At 33.4% G+C, this 20,659-nt stretch overlaps 4 protein-coding genes across 4 annotated transcripts; 2 read left to right on the top strand and 2 right to left on the bottom strand.

Moving 5' to 3' along the window:
* Positions 1 to 583: 583 nt before the first annotated feature.
* Positions 584 to 2,283, top strand: LOC108338881 (NAC domain-containing protein 104). Its single transcript, XM_017575944.2, has 3 exons — positions 584 to 1,190; positions 1,462 to 1,733; positions 1,868 to 2,283. Exons 1-3 carry the CDS (start codon positions 1,028 to 1,030, stop codon positions 2,003 to 2,005), a joined length of 573 nt encoding a protein of 190 aa, XP_017431433.1. The 5' UTR covers positions 584 to 1,027; the 3' UTR covers positions 2,006 to 2,283.
* A 3,151-nt stretch (positions 2,284 to 5,434) lies between these two features.
* On the bottom strand, positions 5,435 to 9,235 carry LOC108332790 (mitochondrial arginine transporter BAC2). The gene is made up of 6 exons (XM_017568096.2): positions 8,988 to 9,235; positions 8,832 to 8,907; positions 8,439 to 8,534; positions 7,571 to 8,087; positions 6,784 to 6,919; positions 5,435 to 5,939 (listed from the first exon to the last, which is right to left on the bottom strand). Exons 1-6 carry the CDS (start codon positions 9,102 to 9,104, stop codon positions 5,739 to 5,741), a joined length of 1,143 nt encoding a protein of 380 aa, XP_017423585.1. The 5' UTR covers positions 9,105 to 9,235; the 3' UTR covers positions 5,435 to 5,738.
* Positions 9,236 to 15,356: 6,121 nt separating this feature from the next.
* LOC108334205 (60S ribosomal protein L44) lies at positions 15,357 to 16,263 on the top strand. Its single transcript, XM_017569917.2, has 4 exons — positions 15,357 to 15,461; positions 15,547 to 15,726; positions 15,823 to 15,897; positions 15,988 to 16,263. The coding sequence occupies exons 1-4, from the start codon at positions 15,459 to 15,461 to the stop codon at positions 16,045 to 16,047; spliced, it is 318 nt and encodes a 105-aa protein (XP_017425406.1). The 5' UTR covers positions 15,357 to 15,458; the 3' UTR covers positions 16,048 to 16,263.
* A 528-nt stretch (positions 16,264 to 16,791) lies between these two features.
* On the bottom strand, positions 16,792 to 19,789 carry LOC108339401 (putative clathrin assembly protein At1g03050). The gene is made up of 2 exons (XM_017576539.2): positions 18,519 to 19,789; positions 16,792 to 18,348 (listed from the first exon to the last, which is right to left on the bottom strand). Exons 1-2 carry the CDS (start codon positions 19,183 to 19,185, stop codon positions 17,255 to 17,257), a joined length of 1,761 nt encoding a protein of 586 aa, XP_017432028.1. The 5' UTR covers positions 19,186 to 19,789; the 3' UTR covers positions 16,792 to 17,254.
* Positions 19,790 to 20,659: the final 870 nt, after the last annotated feature.

Raw genomic sequence — 20,659 nt, 5'->3', positions numbered from 1 at the left:
TTGTTTCTTTCTTATGCAAGATTTAATAATTGATTAATTATATAAATAATGTGGGGGCTTCTTTGGCCCCCCCAATGACCCAAGCAAATCAGTTAAACTCGTGGCCCCTTACCCTCCAAAAAAAAATTAGCTCATTCACTTGATTGCTTTGTTTCATGTGGAATGTATGTGCAGTTCCCACTGTGCTACTCCTACTACTAATCCATTGATTACAAAGCAAGGCAAAAGCATATGGGTAGAAAGCAAACAAAAAGACCTTGTATTTTAATTCTAATTTAAAATCCTATGATAATTGCTAATAATCATGAAGCATATATAGGTATACTCCAACAGGTCGGTCACCCCAATTCAACTCTCCCAACACCAAAACCATACTCTTGTGACACGTTCATAACGCTCATCCATGATATCAGCATGAAGTGTGATCATAACCCACAACACACAAAATACAAATTCAGGATACAAGTATGCAAAATTTTATATCCATAAACAGTAACGACATACAAAATCTAAAATAGTGCTTATAAGAGTATGTATGTGCCTAACAAACATATCGTCCTAAAATCAATTTTCACATGTTTCTGTCTAAAAGTTCTCGTAAACCTGTGCAATTTCCAAATTGAAAAGAAAAAATCAATAAGAAACTTTGAGAGCAACAGCTGCAACATTTCTGTCTCACACACAAGCCTCTCTCCAACATAGTTTTGGAGATCTCGTTTTAGCTAAGTGGTACATCACGTTCCGTTATCCGCCGCCTTGCTTGCTTGATGTTGAGTGCTGAAAGTACTCAAAACTTTTATCAAACACTTGATAAAATATTGAGATGTATCAGTATTGTATTGTATTTGTATATGTGATAAACGCCAACTTCAGTTTCACGTCAGTCTCTTATATGTCCATTTAGTCTTTCTCTCCCTCCCTTCTTTGCATTACAATTCTATAAATACCACATCTTACCTTGTTACTCACCACCTTCATTTTCCATTATTGCTCTTTCACTCCACCTTTCTTCCTTGCTCTAGAAAGCATGGCAGATAACAATGTCAACCTCCCACCCGGCTTTCACTTTTATCCCACAGATGAAGAGCTTGTCGTTCATTTCCTCCAAAGAAAGGCAAATCTTCTACCTTGCCATCCAGATGTCATCCCTGATCTTGAACTCTACCCTTATGATCCTTGGGAACTTCACGGTATATTTATATATATACATATATTTTATTCTTTATTACTTCATGTCTCAATAGAAAGGTTCAAATTTCTTTTGAGGGAGGTGAGCATGTTTAGTATACAACAATGTCTTAAACACAATTGTTTTTGAAAGTGAATGCTATTTAGGGTCAATTTGAAAATCTCAATACATGAGAAAATTTCATGCCAATTTGACATGAAAAATAGGTAGAGAATAAATGAAAGTTGGTGTGTTTTAATCAATTGTGGGTGGGTGGTTTTGCATTGCTGCAGGTAGAGCTTTGGCAGAGGGAAAGCAATGGTACTACTACAGCAGGAGGACACAAAATAGGGTCACTGGGAATGGCTATTGGATGCCAATGGGAATGGAAGAGCCAGTGATTACAAGCTCAAGCAACAAGAGAGTTGGCATGAAGAAATATTATGTTTTCCATGTGGGAGAAGCCCCTGATGGTAACACCACCAATTGGATAATGCAAGAGTATCGTCTATTAGATTCTGCTTCCTCTAGCAGATCATCCAGAAGAAGACCACAACCAAAACCGGTTAGTACGTAGTGCAGTACAGATAGTACATGAAAATTTTACCCAAAAATTGAAATTTGATATGTGTACTAATGCTTTCTTGGATAGTAGATTGTTTATATATTAATTTGTTTTTCTTTGGTTGTTTGATTCAGGATCACAGTAAATGGGTGATATGTCGAGTTTATGAGCGGGATAACGATGATGATGATGGTGATGGAACAGAGCTCTCTTGTTTGGATGAAGTTTTCTTGTCATTGGATGATCTTGAGGAAATAAGTTTGCCAAATTAAATTATGCAAGTGATCTAGTTAGCTACATTACATATCCAAATGGGATATTAATTTAAGCTAATTTTGGTGTTATGATGATCATTATTATTATAGATATTTACTGGTTGTAGTTAAAGCCTTTAGCAGTTTAGCTTCCATTGTAATCAGTGAAGTCGCTATAGCTAGATTTCCACATAGCAGCCTTTCAAGTGGGGCACTAGGTGAAACTCATGGGCAAACCAAACAATATGCAGTGTGACGTTATGCTTTCAAATATCCCATTCACTGGCACAGGTCAATCTTGGAAATTCCATGCTCTTTAGTCCTTATTCCTACACGTGGATAATCACAAATCTAGTATCTATTCTCAGCCATTAATGTAGGACTCTTTAATCCTCCAAATCAAGATAAGATATGCAAAAGCTTTATTTCTTGTTTCTTTAACTTTCCATGTACTAGCAATTTACCATATAATCTACACTTGACTACTGTTGCATAAGAGTTCTGTGCACTTAAAAAGACATTCTGATATAGCAAAGCAAATGAAAATGAAATGAAATTTATTCTGGGATAGAGAGTGGTGAGATTGATTGCCATGACAACAGCAAGTGTTCTTTGTTCAACTGGTTCTGAATTTGAATCTTGATGGTGTTAGCTTAGATATGGAATGAGTCATGTTGGGAGTGAAATACCCACCTAATATGTGTTCAAGGAACCCTTTGAACTGGTAGTTGTGATCCTCACGTGCAAGGATAGTGTTTGAGAGAATGAATGAGATTCATGTTGATTGAATTTGTGGAGGGTTGTGGAGCCCATTGAGCACTCCAAGGGATGCTTGCAAGTGAACATTGGGCAATAGTCCTATTAGGCTTTTATAGCTTTTGCCTACTTTGATGGTATTTGTTAGCTAGTTGTCTTGTGTCACAATGCTGAGGGACATTTTATTTTATTTTTCTGTTTTTGCTTTGTATTGTTTTTGTTGCATATGGGTTCCTGCTTAGGGAAGCATCAAGTCATGTGTGATGCAAGCATTCGCATGCTTTGAAGCACCAACACGAGCACTATATTATATCCATATATTGTCATCACAAAAGAGTGACACACCAGTCCATGATGCTTACCTCATTCATGAGGTTCTTTCTCTCTTCATACATATCCACTAGAACAGACAAGATTATGACCAAGAGCTTTCTAAGTTTTATGACAAACTTCCAGTGACACAATCATGGATTAAAAATGAATAATCACAGAATAGATGTGCGAAATAAAAAATTAATTTAAAATTGCATTATTGGGCATCTTTCTCATTAGCATCTACCCCAAATTCAAGATCCGTTAATTAATGATATGATGAAGCTTACTTATCGAGTAAAAAAATACCCAGAGAAATGAAAAGGGTTGATTTTTAGAATATACAATAGCACTTATAATAATGTCTAGTAATTACATGTCTGGTTAAGCAGTGAAACAAATGCTATAATTTAACAACATCAATATTGAAGTCAACTTATTGCAATGATTCTTTTGACAAAGGCGTGCTTGATAATTGATGTGTGGCGAATACTTATGGTTTGTTTGTTCTATGTTTAAAATGAAGTTCACACTTTTATAGATAAAAGAACCACAAAGCTTCCGTTTTTCAAAAGGAGAATTTTGTAAGGAGAATTTTGTGTGGAGAAAACTCCATTCATAGAGTTATACGAAAGGCTTTATTAATTAAAAGTAATGTGAAAGTCAAACCACTACAACTTCGTTTGTCGTGGGAACTTGGGTAGGTTGTGAAGTCATAGAAATTTTACTGAAAATTCTAAACCTTATTACAAGTGTAGTTATGCCACAAAATATGTGAGTGAAAGAAAACTGCGAAATTAGCCGAAATGCTTTGGTCAAAGAACAAGAGCTATCACATTGCCCCTCGACAAGTATATTCATTTCAGGGTTAATAATTTGATTTTGATAGGATGTGAAAATGAGAGTTGAAGACTGTGATAAAACAGACAAAAGCTTTTATAACACTGCTTTTATGTTTTGCTTTAGAGTAACTGACTAAAGTAATGTAATAACTGACATCTTAAAGGTATTACTAAGAAAAAAGATGATACTGTTTGACCGTGTATTAACTCCACTAGCAAGAGCAAATCAATTACTTCTCATCATTTTTATTCACTCTAATAACATTTTCTTTTTATTCATCACATCACATTACACACTTTGTTGTTTCTTTTTGATTAAAATGGTAGTTTAAAGTCATGTGGCTGTTCTCACAGGTCATAACGTGGTTTGAAATCTTAAGGTAGAACCCAACAACTGAAACTTAGTACTTAAATGATAAAAGAATAAGGGAGTTTTTTGTCCTATCTAAGTATGCTTCCCTTTGATTTTCGCATCCACGAGTCTCCGTTGTTTCTTATAATTATAATAATGATAAAAATACTATTTCATTGCTTAATCAGCTCGTAACCACTGAACCTTCTAATCATCTCACTCGTGCTTGCTTATTAACATAACACATGTGAGTTGAGTGAGGTGTGATTTTCGGTGGGAACTTCAAAGAGACCAAAAGTCATTACTTAGAAGAATCACATAATTATACTTTGTGGCTCTCAATCTCACACAAACTATATGCCCCGTTTGGACCTGTAAAGTGGAAAATGCCAAATCGAATTGGAAGTCATTATGATTGTCTGTCATGAAAACCCTCACAATGGGCCTTGGTTTTCTTTCACCTTCATAAAGTTTTGGTTGTTTGTAACAAAATTTATGTGTATTGAAAAGCCACAAAGTGGAAGGCTGTTTGAGAAGTACTCATCCAACCCAACCCTATTACCCTTTGGCTTGCTTGTTTTCGAGGAATTATGTTTTCCCCCCTTACAATGGCAAAAAGTACAACGAGCCACCATGATTGTGAGGCCAATACCTAGGTAGCTTTTGAGTGAAGTTAATTATACCAACCCACCCATGCAGCCATCACAAGTCAACACAAAAGTTCAAAATAAGTCAACCCCACACAAAGGGATTACTCAAAAGGGAAAAGGTTTCTAAGGTGGAAATTCTGAGTGAGTTTTGGGTGTGCTTAAGGGAGAGAACTTGTCGCCCAAGGGACAAAGGTCCTAACATATGAAGGAAACAAAAAGAGTGTGGTTTTGCACCATGAGGACTCAATACAACGCTGACTCAATTAAGGGACCACATAAACGGGATAAGGATACGATGTTCATAAGAAAATAGTTTGTCTTTTCTAATACGAGAATACTCAAACATGCTGTATAACTACACCTATACAACAATTGCTTTGTGGGCAAAAGACGGATGTTTAGGAGGCTGGATTATATAGGCAAGATATGAAGATCAGTGTACTCAGTATATAATTTAAAGAATGGGCAACAATTCATTAAACCAATTACTTGTATATTCAAACTAAAAAAAAAGGGAAGCAATAATACATAAACATGCAGAATTCTATAATCTTATTAATTTACCAGTCATAGGAAGGTACAAATTCCCATTGTGAATCCCCACATCAAGGATCTTTTATACGTATTGAACAAATGTAGTCTTCTCGCTTTCGATCTGGACTACAATCTGTGTACTGATTCCCACCAGTATCCAATTCAACTGTGGTAGCATCATGTACTGTTTCCTTTCTATTTTAATTTACTAACTAGTACATAGCAAAATCCCAAACTGTCACTTTTCCAGGAGAAAAAATAGTAAACATTACATATAACCAAAAAGGGGTATCAATATTTGGCAATTAAGTCAAAATAGAAGTAAGCTGATCAGCAACAAATAAATAACTTCCTACAATCATTGATGACGCCAACCCAGTGCGAGCCATCCGCCAACCAATACCGTGGAACAAGACATTCCTGTCTAAAGGATGGATTCCAGTCATTCTTTCAAACTTGTTTCCTGGTCGCTTCCATTTCAAAATCTTTCTCTCCATTGACATGTGCTAGAAACATACAAAATGTGAGTAGCTATCAGATTGGTTGCAATTTGGAAATACATGAAATTACAGTATTTATTTTATTTAAGTGAGATATTAATATTATTTAAAGTTTGGTATGACAATGTAAAGAATTAGCCTATTGACTTTGTGGGTCACACTTGTTGATATATGAAGGCAATTTCCCAGACTAACCTGCAAGTAAGCTTAACGTAGTTAATCGGACACTATGCAATTTTTTCTCCAGTATTTATAGTCTCAAATTTTAACTTTACTATCTAGATAACAGTACTACACTTTTTGGTAGCAAGTATTGAAACACAACTTTATGACTACCAGGACATAATCCAGCAGTTGATTGCTGGGACTACAGAGAAACTTCTCTGGAAATAGGAGCACACTATCCTATCACCCAAAATAGAAATAATTAATGAACATGTTAATTTCTCGGAAAACAGAGAAAAAAGTTTTGACCTTGGACCTAATACATCAGATTTTTTTTCTTTCAATAAAATCTGCAAATGGTAATCTTCTGGGTTGAAATGTAGAAAGTAAACTTCAAAAAGTTACTGAGTTCATGTTTTGTTAACTTTTCTTTAGTTAAGTAGACTATGTCAGCCTCGTTGTCCTTTGTACTCCTTCTGTCCTTCCATTTTTTTTTGTCAGAAAAGAAGGGCAATTCTTAGCGAAAAGAATATGGCTACAAAATACCAAAATCATAATATACAAAATAATCAAGCACAACCTTTCCCTTTTTCTGATTCTAAGGCTTTTATATGTAAGAGAATATAAATAAGGCAGTAGTTCACACAGTTTCAAACTTTTCAGTAACAAGCGGTATCATTCATACCTTTGGAAGCACATTACATTGTGATCTACTTCTTGAAGTATCAAAACCATGAGAAGCAGCAGCAGCAACAGAAGCTGAGAATCCAGCAGTAAGACTAACAGTGAAAGGAGACAATGGACCAACGTCTTCATTTAACCTGAGTCAGGACCAGGACACTTAGACCAAAACAGAATAATTAAACTCACTTGTATTAAGCAAATTAATCCAAAAGTACTAGTAGATGACAACAATATACAATTTAGGATCTGTTTAGACAAATTTCTCCAAAAGGACTTCTAGGAGGGAAAAATTGTGAAGAAAAAATGAAACAAACTTCGCCATAAGTTAAAATCAGCTTAAGCATAAACTAATTTGTAGAAACTATCAAAAGAAATAACAGAAAGTATCACATGAAAACACAAGAAAACAAAAAGCTGTGAATGCGTAGTTGCCCTAATTTGTTCTTCTGGCCTCATTTCATTGGAAGTGCAAGTGCAGATGATAACATATCCACTTTAAAAAATCCACACAAAATGAAGAACAAGAAACCTGTAAACCTAATCCACAATAACCTCATGCATAGTTTACTGCCACAAAAACAAGCAACTGCTATTCATAAGGGTTATTACAAAACAATCTATGTAGAAGGACGTTAAAAAGTAGTAAATACAAATAAAAATGTTAAACATCGTTAACTATATTTAGAATTTTTTTCAGAAAGCTACATTCCCTAAAAATACAACACTAACAATAGAAGGAAAAATGATTTAAGATAAATGTTCATTCAATTAATGAACAAGAAATGAACCTGGGTGGAGGATTCATCCCTACAGCCTTCCAATCTAGCATGGCTTGGTGAAGAAATTGCCAGGTTGAAAAAAATATGCCCCCAAACACAGAATCTCGTGCAATTCCAGAACGAAGACCTCTCCATAAAGTGCTCCAGCCTTCTAAAGTTATAATGTCAGATGGTCTCCTGACACTGGAAACAGCTGGTGGCTTCCCAGATCCTGTCATTGTCCATGGATACTCTAGTAAAGCACTAGTCATGTTCGTATTTTTTGTTGTTAAGGTGGAGATAAGACGAGTATACAGGTCCAAGGACCTTTTGTCTGGATAACAGCCATTAAGTAACCTTGCAATTAAAGGTTTACGAGTCCCATTTTCCAGAGCAAAGTTGGGGCTCGGAGCATATGAAGCAGAGGTAACCTGCTTGCGAAGCTTGATGAGTTCAAATGGAGAGCTTACGACTGTCTCAATGGCACCAGATGCCATGCCAGCCAAAAGTGCCTCGGAAGGAAACAAATAATTATCTTCCCGACCATCTGCCATGTGCAAAAATATATTTGTGAGCACCAAATCATGCTCCACCGAAGAAGAAATTCACTATAAATTGTAATTTACAGAGTACAACCTCTAAAACGTATTCTGATAATAAAAAAGAAAGACTTAATGAACTTTAAGTCAAGCAATATAAAAGCCAACTAAAAATCAGACCATGCCAATCTACCGGCATATAAAAACTTCAAAACTAAGTTATTGATATACAGAGAAACATGTCACAAGCATAAGCAATTAAAAGAAAGTAGTCTCACTCTATTTCATTGATATTTATGAGAAAACTGAAACAAAAAATACTAATCACAGAGAATTCAAAGAAAAACAAAAGGAGTTACCTTTAGAAAAGGCAGTCAGAATTTCATAAACCCCAAATCGTGCTCCCAGACCAAAAATCCTTCCAACTGCCAACCAGCCAAAACCACTGTACAAACCTAACATGTTCAAATACAACAAAACACCCGAATTACCACACTGTTTGTATAAAGAGATTGTGCATCAAGAAACAAACAGGAAACAGCAGTTAGCTTCACAAAACCTGTAACATGCGACCAAAAATCTAAAATGCCAAAAAACAAATGTAAAGTTCCCATCAATCCCGAACTACACATTGACCCATTTCCATCATCACCCAGCATTCTCGTGTCTATTATGCATACACGCATTTAACGTTCCGATTTTCCTACAGCAAGTCATCATTCAGTATGTGCCAGGAAAAAGAATAGCATTACCTGCATTACCCGACAGAAAGACTACTCTCGACAAAGCCTGAGCAGCGTCCAATTGTTTACCAGTAGTGGAACCAACCTTTGAATAAACAAGCGACGTTGAATAAATTCACATGGGCAGGGCTTAAAAAGAAAGAGGGTTGAAGAAAAGGTGAGAACCTGAATAAGAACTTTCATAGTGTCGAGTGGATAAGTGAAGGCAGTGGCAAAAACCACTGACCCAGCACCAGCTATACCATGGACAGCAATAGTCTGGTTCTCAGATAACTCCTTCATCTTAACATCTAAAATATGGAGGAAATACAGAATAAGAGTGAAGATTTTTGAAGCGAAGAACCACGGCAAAGAGTTATGGAACACGATGTTAAACCCTACACATTCCACACTCCCACGTTCCTTCGTTTTTAATTCACCTAAACTTCAAAGAATTTATTCTAGATTATTATTATTAATTATTAATATAGTATAAAATAACTTCGAAATAATTAAAGAATATCTATTTTATGACTCTTTATATATTTTTGAAATATTTTACAATTAAAAACTTAAAGAGTTTTAGAAGATAAAAAACTATCACGTTTTGCATCATATTCAAAAATTTTAATTTTGTAAAGTATTAATTATAATTATTCTACTGTTCAAGAAATATTTAGTATATAATGAAATTAAATCTCTAGTATAGTTTTAAACACTTTCCAAAATTAAATTTTTGTAATAACAATCTAAAACTAATCCTCAAAAACACAAAGAAATATTTTCCTCCGCCTCCATTCTGTACCCCATAAAAGACAATAATTCCAAATTCTCCCTTATTAAAATTATAATAAAAAAATAAAAATTATTCTTACACTCTGTTTTATTTTAAAATATTTTAAAATATTTTAAATTATTTAATGTAAAAATTATTTTTAATACAGAAATATGATATGGAATGTGTATTTTATATTAAAAATTATAAATAAAATCAATTTAAAGTAGCATATAAGTAACCTAAATTTTAGGTTTAATACATTATTTGGTCCTTATTTTTGAGTTTTTGTTCAAAATAGTCCTAAGTTTTAAAAAATTTCAGTAAGACCCCATATTTCGGTAAAAAACGTTTAATATAGTCCTTTTGGCTAACGGCGTTAAAATTATTACGGTGCAATTGTTACCGTGACAAAAACTGAATGACATGTGCACTTTGATTAATACGTGTCAATGTAAAGTGAAATGACTTGGAAATGTTTAAATTATTCTTTTCATATTCACAAATATATTTTGGATGTTTCTCAGATTCACAAATAAAAACATAAGCTAAAAAAGAAAATAGAAACGAAATATGTTTAGCTTGGTTTGGCCTTGGTTTGCTTCCTACCTTCATCTGCATTTAATCTGCCTCTAAATGGAACAAAACCCTAAGGGTTCTTATAAGAACCAATCGTCGTCGGATTGATCTCTATCACTGTTTTCTTTTTTTGATCTTACTGCACCATTTCTTCACTTCCTTCTCTCCCTTCCCCCCTGTTCTTTCCCACCTTCATTTTATTATTCTTATATATTATCCCTTAGAAAACATGTCTTCCTAGGAAATTCCTGTCTATAATTATGGGAACTAATTATGGAAAACATAGAGTGAGTTTTGCTATTTTGTTTTGTCTTTGATTCTTGGGTGGTTTTGTTTCAGCTTCAGAAGTCGCTTCGATGAGGAAAGTTTGATTTTTTTTTCTTCCAGTAATTGCCAATTATATTTTTGTGAATTTGTTAACATGGGGCCTAGAGGTTTACGTTTTATGGTGGAAAAGGTTGAGTTTTTGGGTTTGTCAGGTTAGGGTTTAATTTCTGCTAGTGGGTAGTGATATGATTTAACAATATGAGGTAGGTGATTGGAGAGTGGTGATCAAATTGGGATTTTGAAAAATGCTGTCTGAATTTGAAAGAAGACCGATGATTGGGAGTAACAAGGGTTCTTTTGGAGATGAACTGGAGAAGGAGTGTCAAATTTTTCTAGACCTATATCGAAAGAAGAACAAAAGCCTGAAAAGAAGCCATTTTTATCTATCCACGATCACTTTGTTCAAAAAGGGGAAAAAGTTGCACGAACCCTAACTAATCTTAACCCCTTTATTTTATCCAATAACTTAATATTTAAATATTTTTACCAAGTCAATTCACTTTACATTTCCACGTATTCATTAAAGTGCACAGGTCATTCAGTTTTTGCCACGGTGGCAATTGCACCGTTATCTTTTTAACGTCGTAAGTCAAAAGGACCATGTTGAACATTTTTTAACGAAATATGAGATCTTATTGAGTTTTTTTAAAACGTAGGACTACTTTGAACAAAACCCCAAAAAATAGGGACCAAATGATGTATTAAACCTACATTTTATTTTAAAAGTTAATTATGTGGAATTGAATTAATTATAACACTAGTTAATATTTTGGAAAAAATTGAAATTTAAATACCTACTTTAAAATATAGGTTTTTGGAAAATTTCTTAAATATACATTTTAAAATGTATCTGTAACATCCCAAAAATATAGCACAAAACTATATGTCATCATTTAATAATATGATAGTTAATAATATGATAGAACAGTTACTGCATTAATAAAATCAAACTTACAGTTATTACAAAATAACCATAAAATTTTAAACTTTACAAACACTTCCTATACTACTGCAAAACTATACCCATCACCGATCGGTTATAAAACAAAACTAAAATGGTGACCGAACAGTTCACCCAAAAACTATCAACACTACTCTGACCGATCGGTCATAACCTATTCAGTAGGATTCTCGCCTTCCAACTCTTGCTCCAACGTAAAATCTTTCCCCTTTGCTCACAACCAAAAAGGATGATCATCGCAAGAGAAAACCGAACGGAAACATGGACAAAACAGGAAATAAGGGTAAGCTACTATAATTTAATTGGGCACACACACATACAATTAATACAAGTACAAACAGTACAAAGCCGAACATTATAGCATACAAAAACCAATGCAGATAGACATATACAGATTGAACCCTATATTACATGCATAAACCGAACACTTGACTTGACCATCCGGATTGTATGACTATGTAGCTTGAGGTCGTTCATGCACTCAGGTGGTGTAGTAACTGGAAAACCATCAGCTGCCACCCGAGGTTAGTCCATTATAACTCACTCAAGAACCTATGGGCTCAGACCTCCTGTCATTCTCACACAATGCATTACCCATCTCTACTTGAGAATTGGTAATCATCAGAATATCAGGATGAACTCCGTGAATTTCACTATCCATATTCATACTTTACCACTTCAATACACATTCCACTGAGACATTCCTCCTTGGAATTCTCTTTCACAATACCAGAAACATATACCTTATTCTATTTCTGCATAACTCCCACAAACTTATACACAATCACCAAAACTCATAACACAATATTTCATACAACATAACTAAATCATCAAATCATTCAATTTCACACAAACACAGAATCATCACTCAAACAATTAAATGAAATAACTTCCCTTACCTCGTAACGAAACGCTCACAGTACAAAAATTTGCCCAACACCAAAAATCTCAGAAGCCAAGATTCACTGTTTGAGGAAAATAGACCAACCACAAGACCAAAAATGTGATCAGAATCTTAAAAGAAGAAGATAAACACATGCAAATAGAAACTTTGTTTGCATGTGCCAAAAACTAGATTTTCTTAGAAATAGAAAGACCTACCAGCTCAAACCACCACTTGATCATTTGAAAAGAGTACTCCTACCAGCCAATCTTAGACACAATCTGATGAAGGAAAACGTGATAATTTGTAGAGAAAAGGAGGATAGTTTAGAGAGAAGTTAGAGAGAAGGAGGAGAAAATGAGAGTTCAGAAAGTTGAGGAAGAAAGTGCATGTAGAAAGTGACACCAGATTTGAAATTTTTACTTAAATACTACCGTAAGATTGGTCTACCCTGCTGCTCACACTTGTCTTCCACTTTCTAAATTTCTAAATTCTCACCCCTCCACCTAGCTTCCACTTTCTGTACATAATTTAAGGGTTTTGACAGTATTTCTTATATATATATATATATATATATATATATATATATATATATATATATATATATATATATATATATATATATCAAAATGCACGTTTGAATTCCACTTAAATACATTGAAATTTAATTTAAATAAATTACATTCTAAAATATATATTTAAATAAATAAATATTTAAGTAAATTATGTTTTCAAATATAGAAATACATTTCAAAAATTTTACATTTCGAAATGTATTAATAATATGTTTTAAAATATATATTCTGAAAACTCTTCTACGGGAAATATCTTCATAAATATATATTACAGAATGTGTTAAAAGAATAAGGATGAATTCGGAATGCATTACCTTTTGATTATGTATGCGCCAGTGACAATTCTTTGAAATTGGCTTATGATGGAGGAGAAATAGAGAGATCCCTTCAAATCTTTCATAACATTTTCTTCTTTGAGGAAGGAGGAAAATATTAGGGTTAAGTATATAATTTTAACGAGGGATAAAATTGGATTATTAGATTTAAGAAGATGCAGGAATAAAGAAGGGAAGTGCAGAAAGAAATTCCCAATACGTAGGAAGGAAGACTGTTTATTGGGCCACGAAGCTCGACGCTGACATGGGTGTTTCACCCTGCACCTCCAAGTGTTTCTTCTGCACCTCCAAATTTGTTTAAAATATCTATTACGCCCCAATTAAAACCAATTAGAATATTATTAATTTTAATAAAATGAAAAGAATCTTTGACCAGATTCTTTTAACAGTTTTATCCTTCTTTGAAGCTCATTTCTTTCACATTTCTCTTTCTCTTTTTGGATCTCAGTTTGTTTCCTGTTTTCTTTGCTTACTTTGCTTTCTCCTCAGTTTTCTACGATTAGAAGAGTTAGAAAATAAAAGCTGTTTTGAAATAATTAAATTTTTTTAAGTTAAATAATTTTATTTGTATATATTTAATATAATCTAATAAACATGTACAATAATATAATTAAAAATTAAAAATAAAACTTCAAAAACCATAAATCCGATACAAGATTTTCATATTAATTTTAAATTTTTAATAATTTTTTCACACGAATTTTAAATAAATTTATTTTTTTAATAAATTAAAAAATTCATACAAATTATTTTATAAAAAAATTTAAAGAGAATAAAAAACTAATATAATAGATTTAACATTCATAATTAAATTACAATAAAAAAACTAATATAATAAATTAAATATTTACAAATAATCTAATAAACTTAATAAAATTATATTAAAAATTTAGAAATTATCTAATTAAATATTTTAAAATAATCTAATAAACACTTATAAATAATATAATTAAAAGTTAAACTTCAAAAACCATAGGATAAAGAAGTCCGATTCATGTTTTTTATATGAACTTTAAATTTTTAATAAATTTTTAAAATGAATTTTAAATAGATTTATTTTCTTAATAAATTAAGAAAATTTATACAAATTATTTTATACAAAAATTTAAAGAAAATAAAAAATTAATACCGTAAATTTAACATTTATAATTAAATTATAATTAAAAACTAATGAAGTAAATTAAATATTTTCAAATAATCTAATAAACTTAATAAAACTTTTCTAATTAAATATTTTAAAATAATTCAATAAATATTTATAAATGATATAATAAAAAATTAAAACAAAAATTTCAAAAACCATGTATCGGATATGAAAATCCGATACATGTTTTTCATATAAATTTTAATATTTTAATAAATTTTTCATATGAATTTTAAAAATATATTTTTTAATAAATTAAAAAAATCATACAGATTATTTTATACAAAAGTTTAAAGAAAATTTAAAACTAATACAATAAATTTAATATTTATAATTAAATTATAATAAAAAACTAATACAATAAATTAAATATTTACAAATACTTTAATAAAACAATAAAATTAAATTAAACATTTAAAAATAATCTAAATAATTATTTTAAAATAATCTAATAAATATTTATAAATAATATAACTAAAATTTTGAAAAAAAAATTTAAAACCATATATAAGTCTGAAACATAAAAAATCATTTATAAATAATATCGGATATTGAGATCCGATGCAAGGTAATAAGATTTTAATATCCGATCTATTATTTATCAAATTTTGATTTTCGATTATGAACATAGATTTTTAAAATAAATTTATAAACTTGTTCGATATGAGAAATTTACCAAACAGAAACATACCAGTAATCAATAATCTCTCTCAAAAATCACTGAAAATGGTAGAGGAAGATACTGAAAAAATGAAAGAGGATGCATAGATGAAAGAAGTATATATATTCCACACTCATTCATTGAAATAATCTTCAATTAGATTCCGTAAAAAATTTTTAATCCACACCAACTTTATTAATTACAGGACATTTCTGGAAATTTGAGGTGGAGGATGAAACTTTGAAACTTTGGAGGTGCAGGGTGAAACACCCCCTGACATTACCTGATGGGCTTAGTTCCTTAGAATTGGAAAGCCCAACTCGGAGAAGAGAAAGAACATTTAACTAACCCTAATTCACAGAAGCCATTAAACCCGACTCCGCTGCTCCCGCCTTTCCTCCACCGACCCCTGCAACAATGGTAAGCTTTTCTTCATCTTCTTCTTCCTTAAGCTCTCATCGATCTCTTTTAGCAGTGAATAATTTTTTGTAACTGTATTCGGAAGGTGAACGTTCCAAAGACGAAGAAAACCTACTGCAAGAGCAAGGAGTGCAGGAAGCACACCCTCCACAAGGTCACCCAATACAAGAAGGGTAAGGACAGTATCGCCGCTCAGGGAAAACGCCGTTATGACCGTAAACAGTCCGGTTACGGTGGACAGACCAAGCCCGTTTTCCACAAAAAGGTACCTTCATAACCCTACAATACAATACAGTTCACTCCAAACGCTGTTTATCCTTTTTTTGTTGTCACTAAATTCAGGTTTTTTATAATTAATTAGGCCAAAACAACCAAGAAAATTGTGCTGAGGCTCCAGTGCCAGGGATGCAAACATGTGTCCCAACATCCAATCAAGGTAATCATAATCTCTTTCTGTCGTTTCTTTTTTTGTGTTGTCGTTTTGAACTCGTAGCTCTACTTGTTTTGCATTGTTTCTATTCTGCAGAGGTGCAAGCACTTCGAAATCGGCGGCGACAAGAAGGGAAAGGGAACCTCTCTGTTTTAGTTGGAATTTGCTTTTTCACACACTCATTTTTTTTGTTTTGTTTGCCGTCGTTGGCATTTTAATTTTGGAGTAATACCTTGTGTTTGGGGATATTATTTAGTTTTGTTTTGAGAACTGTTATAGTATTAATTACTAGTTTTTTCCTTTCCTTGAATTTGAATTGTGGCTATTTCGTAGTTTGGCTTCATCTATCTATGCTATTAGCGCATTACTGAATCGCTCTTTGGTTTACTTTGTTTGGGAATAGAACAATGCAGTTGTTAGTTTTAAAATGGAGTTGTTTAACTTTCGTTGCGTTGAAGTTGTTTTAGATTTACCGTGGCTCTTGAATTTGGCAAATGAGTTAATTGTCGAATTTGGAATGTGGTTCCGTATTTTTGTAATCTAGTAAATTTGGTATTTCCACTATTTGATAATGGTTGGAGTGAATTTACACTATTTTCTCTTTTGCACACTCAAGTTCGTTGGAATCAATGAACAAGGAAAAAGTCTCATCGTCGTTCGTTTAGGGCAAAAGGGTTCCATAGAAGTGAGTTGGGCTGATTGAGTTTTAGATCGCTTTTTGTCAGGGTTTGTTTTCGCTTCAGTCGTCCTAGTCGCCAGAGTGGTGGGAGGGGCGGTTGAGGCTACCGAAGAGGTTCCCATGGGAGTTCTCTTGGTGGTGGATTTGAATGCTGTGGTGTCCATCGGAGAAAGGAGAAAGTGAAAATGCTGAGGAATTCTAGGTTTGTGAAAATTCAAATTTCATTCATTGTTGAGTATATGAATATCGAAACTTTTCAATTATATTTGGTATTGTGGCATTATTGGTATTCTCACAGTATAATACTATATATAATGAAACATATTTGTATTTAAGGTAAAAAACTATGTAATAAATTATTTAATAAATGCATTTTGTATATATAAATTTTACATATTTATGTCATTTTTTTAATGTTTTATGTATAATGTTCATGAATCGTACACTATTCACGAGAAATGGTTCACACAATATTTGTATCTGGATTCAACCACCATGGGACAAACCACAACGAAGTCTTGGGCAAATAAAGTACACTGGGAACAAAATGTAGTAATGAATGTATGAGAAATTATGTGTGGGTTTACATTACACTTTTGGTGATCAGCAGACGCAAGGAGCTTAGACTCAAGTATTCCTACCCGGGTCAAGTGCAACTGCAAACTAATGGAAAAGTTCTCCTAATTAATAATAATAATATCCATAGTTTTGTTGATACTGAGCCATTTGATAAGTATTGTTAGGTTGTAGTTTTGTAAATGCAGCATTTCCGTGCATGGTACTTGCATATTGTTGCCACATCACTTGTTCCTCCATTAATTGCTTCTGTCTTTTCTCTATCTCTGACATTTGAACGTAAGCTGGAGGTGCCACTGCCAATGAGGCTGCGAACGGATCTACACTTGCACTGCCAGCTGATGTTTGTGGTGCAGGTAATGCCAGCATTGCAGGCCCACCTGTTAACCCTTGAACCATACTGCTAGCACTGCCATTCATGCCATAAGTTTGTCCTTGCATAGCTGCATTTGTTGCTGCTTGTGTATACATACTATCCAGCAACAATGTGTCAAACCCACCTCCTAATGATGGCTTTCGGTTTGGTAAGCTGCTGGGTGATTGGACTAATGCTATTTCCCAATCTGCTGCATCATCAAATGCATGCCAGGGAAGCGCTTGCCTTGAGCTTGATGCTGCAGTTGCACCATCAAATAATGCCAAGGCTAGCTTGTCTCCTTGTTCTTCACTTGGCACCATGTCATCTCCAAAATCCAATAGATCACCCTCTGTTTGCACTATTTTTTCCTCTTTGGCTTCTTCTTCCTTGCTCTCTTCCTTCACAACATCTTCTGCTGCTTCTTGGCATAAATGTTCTGGCGCTGGCAATGCCTTGATTTCATTCTTCTCCTCTTCTGCATCTTCTTCTTGTTCTTCTTCTTTGTTTTCTTCTTGGATTTGGTTTTTCTTATTTTGTGCTCTTTCTCTGATGTACTGATCCATGACCTCTAGCTTCTTTGTTGTGACCCTTTCAATGTCGGGGTACTCAGTAGAGCGAGCAATTCCAATATTCTTGGACCAGCTGTAGAATAAGTCTAGCTCATCATATTGTTTCCCAACGCGACAAAAAATGTCATACACCCTAATGCACTCTGGTGTCTCCATGCCAACGAAACGATCAATGAAGATACTCAATATTTCTGTGATGTTGTAATATATTTGGAAACTCTCCTTCACAATGGGGTAGAGAGCTACTGTCACAAGTCGATGCGTCTTTGCTTTCCCTGTTAGTTCAAAACAACTGAGATGAGATGCTTTTATGTTTTAAATACCACAATTCATGACCAGCTGTAATCAAGATGCAAATCTTTTAATCATAGAATTGTTATAAGATGCATTGCGATGAAAATGTGGAGGAATAATAAACAAACTTAATAGTTGTAATATTATAAACCTGTGGGACGACAAGCTGTGAAGCGCTCAAGCACCAATTGCAAGTGTTGCATTTTGGAAAATAGATTGCTAGTTTTCAATTCGGAAACTGGGGTGGCTTTGACCGTTTCTCTAGAATGTCTACCATTTTCACTTTCTTTCTCCATGGTTTCGTCTTCTTCCTCATCAGAAGCAAACCTGCTGCGCTTGCCACGTTTGCTTTGCATCCTATACTCGAGTCTTTCATCTAGATATAATGCATAAGTGCGCACAAATGCAGAGAATTCCCATGAATTGGACTTTAAGTTGTCCCTGAAATCAGACATGTTGAGGAAGCGAGTCCCACGACGAGTTGCAAAGAATATTTCTTGTTCATACGCAGGATCACCCTCTGACAGCAACCTTTGAATCAAAATAAGTGTTTTTAAAGCCACTGTCCAACTATTGGTCCTGCTGAGACGCCTAGAGAGGATGTTTACACATGCACAGATGAATGCCCGAGAGTAGCATGTTAAGCTCAGAATCTCCCTCACGTGCTTCTCTTCAGCTGGGTACTCATCATGCTTCGTTGCTTTCACAATTGCCACATGAAGATCAGCAAGTGAGGTGCTGTTTCCCACCTTTGCCAGGCCTATGCTTGTTTGATCCTTCACTGCTCCAATGGCTCTTCTTAATGACCCTGGAGCCATGGATTTTTACTCTTTCCAATTGCTTCTGGATCACACTATTAAATCTTCTACTTTTCCACTTCTCAGTTTCCTTAAATTTCCCTTCAAAAAAGGTCTCCCTCCCTGCAATTTACAAAATCACACCTTGTTCACATGGCCTGCATAAGTTTATATGCATGGAGATGCATCTGAAATTTAACCTAAAGGGCGCTTGCTTTTTTTAAAATATTTTTGAAAAGAGATAAGGGATACAAGGGTGATGCAAAAAATAAAATAAAGAGATAATGCTACCTGAAGAACAGAGGAGGGGCAACAATTATGATGAAAGTGTTTGTTTGTAATGTCTTAAACCCAGAATGCTTTAGAAAGTAAGAAGAAAAACATTTGTTTGATGTTTAGAAGGGAAAGGAAGAATAAGGTATATAGAAGGATACATAGTTGATTCTATAGTGCTCTCTTTCCCTATTCTTCCCTTCCCTCTGTTCTTTCTTCTCTGTGTGAAGGTAATGATCAGGCTCAAATGGCCAAGCATAGCCCATTTTTGTAGCATGAAAACATGGTAGCAGAATGAGTTGTCGTGACTGTATGCTTAGCTTGCATTTTCTCTTTCATGGCTCATATTTTTGGCACAATCTAATTTTAGTTTTTAAATAAAGCAAATTTGAAACTTTTTTTATTTATTTTCTTTTATCTAATGCTCCCAAATTTTCATTTTTGTTTCTTTATTGAAGGGTTTACGATGAATTTAGAATACGAAATATTTAAACATTAAAGAAGCAGATAAAACTAGAGGATCACAATCATACTCAATTAAAGCTAAAGAAGTTAGTCAAAGGTCTAATTAGGTAAGTCTTCTTATATCTCCAATGTTCTTTAACAAAAACACTTATATGGATAAAGAACTTTAACGAGATTATATGTTTATCAATTTTAACAAATTATGTACAATATATTAGTATAATATTTTCCATTTTAAATCATGTTATATAAACTAGTTTCGTATAAAATCAAATAATAAAAGAAAACGTCACAAAACTAGTTTTAAGCTTCGTTGCAGTTCTTCTTTTCTCAAATGAAAGGTATATATATATATATATATATATATATATATATATATATATATATATATATATATATATATATAATGATGTTAAAATTTAAACTTATTATATTTTCTTAATTGATTTTTCTTTTCTGTTCTATTCCATATTTCAGTAGTTTATTGAGAAATTTTTGGATCTACACAAACATAACCCTTCTAGTACACAATCAATAGCTAAAGATTTTGCCTAGAGATAAAAATGTGTCATAATCAGCGGACTAACCCGGTCTATCACAGGTTTGAGTCAGGTTGGATTTGAAAAAATTATACTTTTCTATGTGGGTCAGATTTTAACTCGGCTCATTTAAATCCAGCTTATGCGGGTTGAACCTGTGGTGGGTCGGATTGACCCACCAACCCACGTACCTAATTTTATTTTATTAAAATTTAATT

Source organism: Vigna angularis, chromosome 1, assembly GCF_016808095.1.
Source record: "Vigna angularis cultivar LongXiaoDou No.4 chromosome 1, ASM1680809v1, whole genome shotgun sequence".
In the NCBI taxonomy this organism is placed as follows: Eukaryota; Viridiplantae; Streptophyta; class Magnoliopsida; order Fabales; family Fabaceae; genus Vigna; species Vigna angularis.
The sequence above is the reverse complement of the archived record's forward strand: the minus strand, read 5'-3'. Positions and strand labels throughout refer to the sequence as shown.

What these genes read in the sequence shown, in the direction of transcription:
- LOC108338881 (XM_017575944.2), top strand. Translation starts at nt 1,028, where the DNA reads ATGGCAGATAACAATGTCAACCTCCCACCCGGCTTTCACTTTTATCCC. An exon ending in TGATCCTTGGGAACTTCACG is followed by an intron (nt 1,191 to 1,461) that starts GTATATTTATAT and finishes GCATTGCTGCAG; the next exon opens with GTAGAGCTTTGGCAGAGGGA. An exon ending in GAAGACCACAACCAAAACCG is followed by an intron (nt 1,734 to 1,867) that starts GTTAGTACGTAG and finishes TGTTTGATTCAG; the next exon opens with GATCACAGTAAATGGGTGAT.
- LOC108332790 (XM_017568096.2), bottom strand. Translation starts at nt 9,104, where the DNA reads ATGAAGGAGTTATCTGAGAACCAGACTATTGCTGTCCATGGTATAGCT. An exon ending in CTATGAAAGTTCTTATTCAG is followed by an intron (nt 8,908 to 8,987) that starts GTTCTCACCTTT and finishes GTTTATTCAAAG; the next exon opens with GTTGGTTCCACTACTGGTAA. An exon ending in TCTGACTGCCTTTTCTAAAG is followed by an intron (nt 8,088 to 8,438) that starts GTAACTCCTTTT and finishes TGCACATGGCAG; the next exon opens with ATGGTCGGGAAGATAATTAT.
- LOC108334205 (XM_017569917.2), top strand. An exon ending in AGCCCGTTTTCCACAAAAAG is followed by an intron (nt 15,727 to 15,822) that starts GTACCTTCATAA and finishes ATAATTAATTAG; the next exon opens with GCCAAAACAACCAAGAAAAT. An exon ending in TGTCCCAACATCCAATCAAG is followed by an intron (nt 15,898 to 15,987) that starts GTAATCATAATC and finishes TCTATTCTGCAG; the next exon opens with AGGTGCAAGCACTTCGAAAT.
- LOC108339401 (XM_017576539.2), bottom strand. Translation starts at nt 19,185, where the DNA reads ATGGCTCCAGGGTCATTAAGAAGAGCCATTGGAGCAGTGAAGGATCAA. An exon ending in CACAGCTTGTCGTCCCACAG is followed by an intron (nt 18,349 to 18,518) that starts GTTTATAATATT and finishes TTGAACTAACAG; the next exon opens with GGAAAGCAAAGACGCATCGA.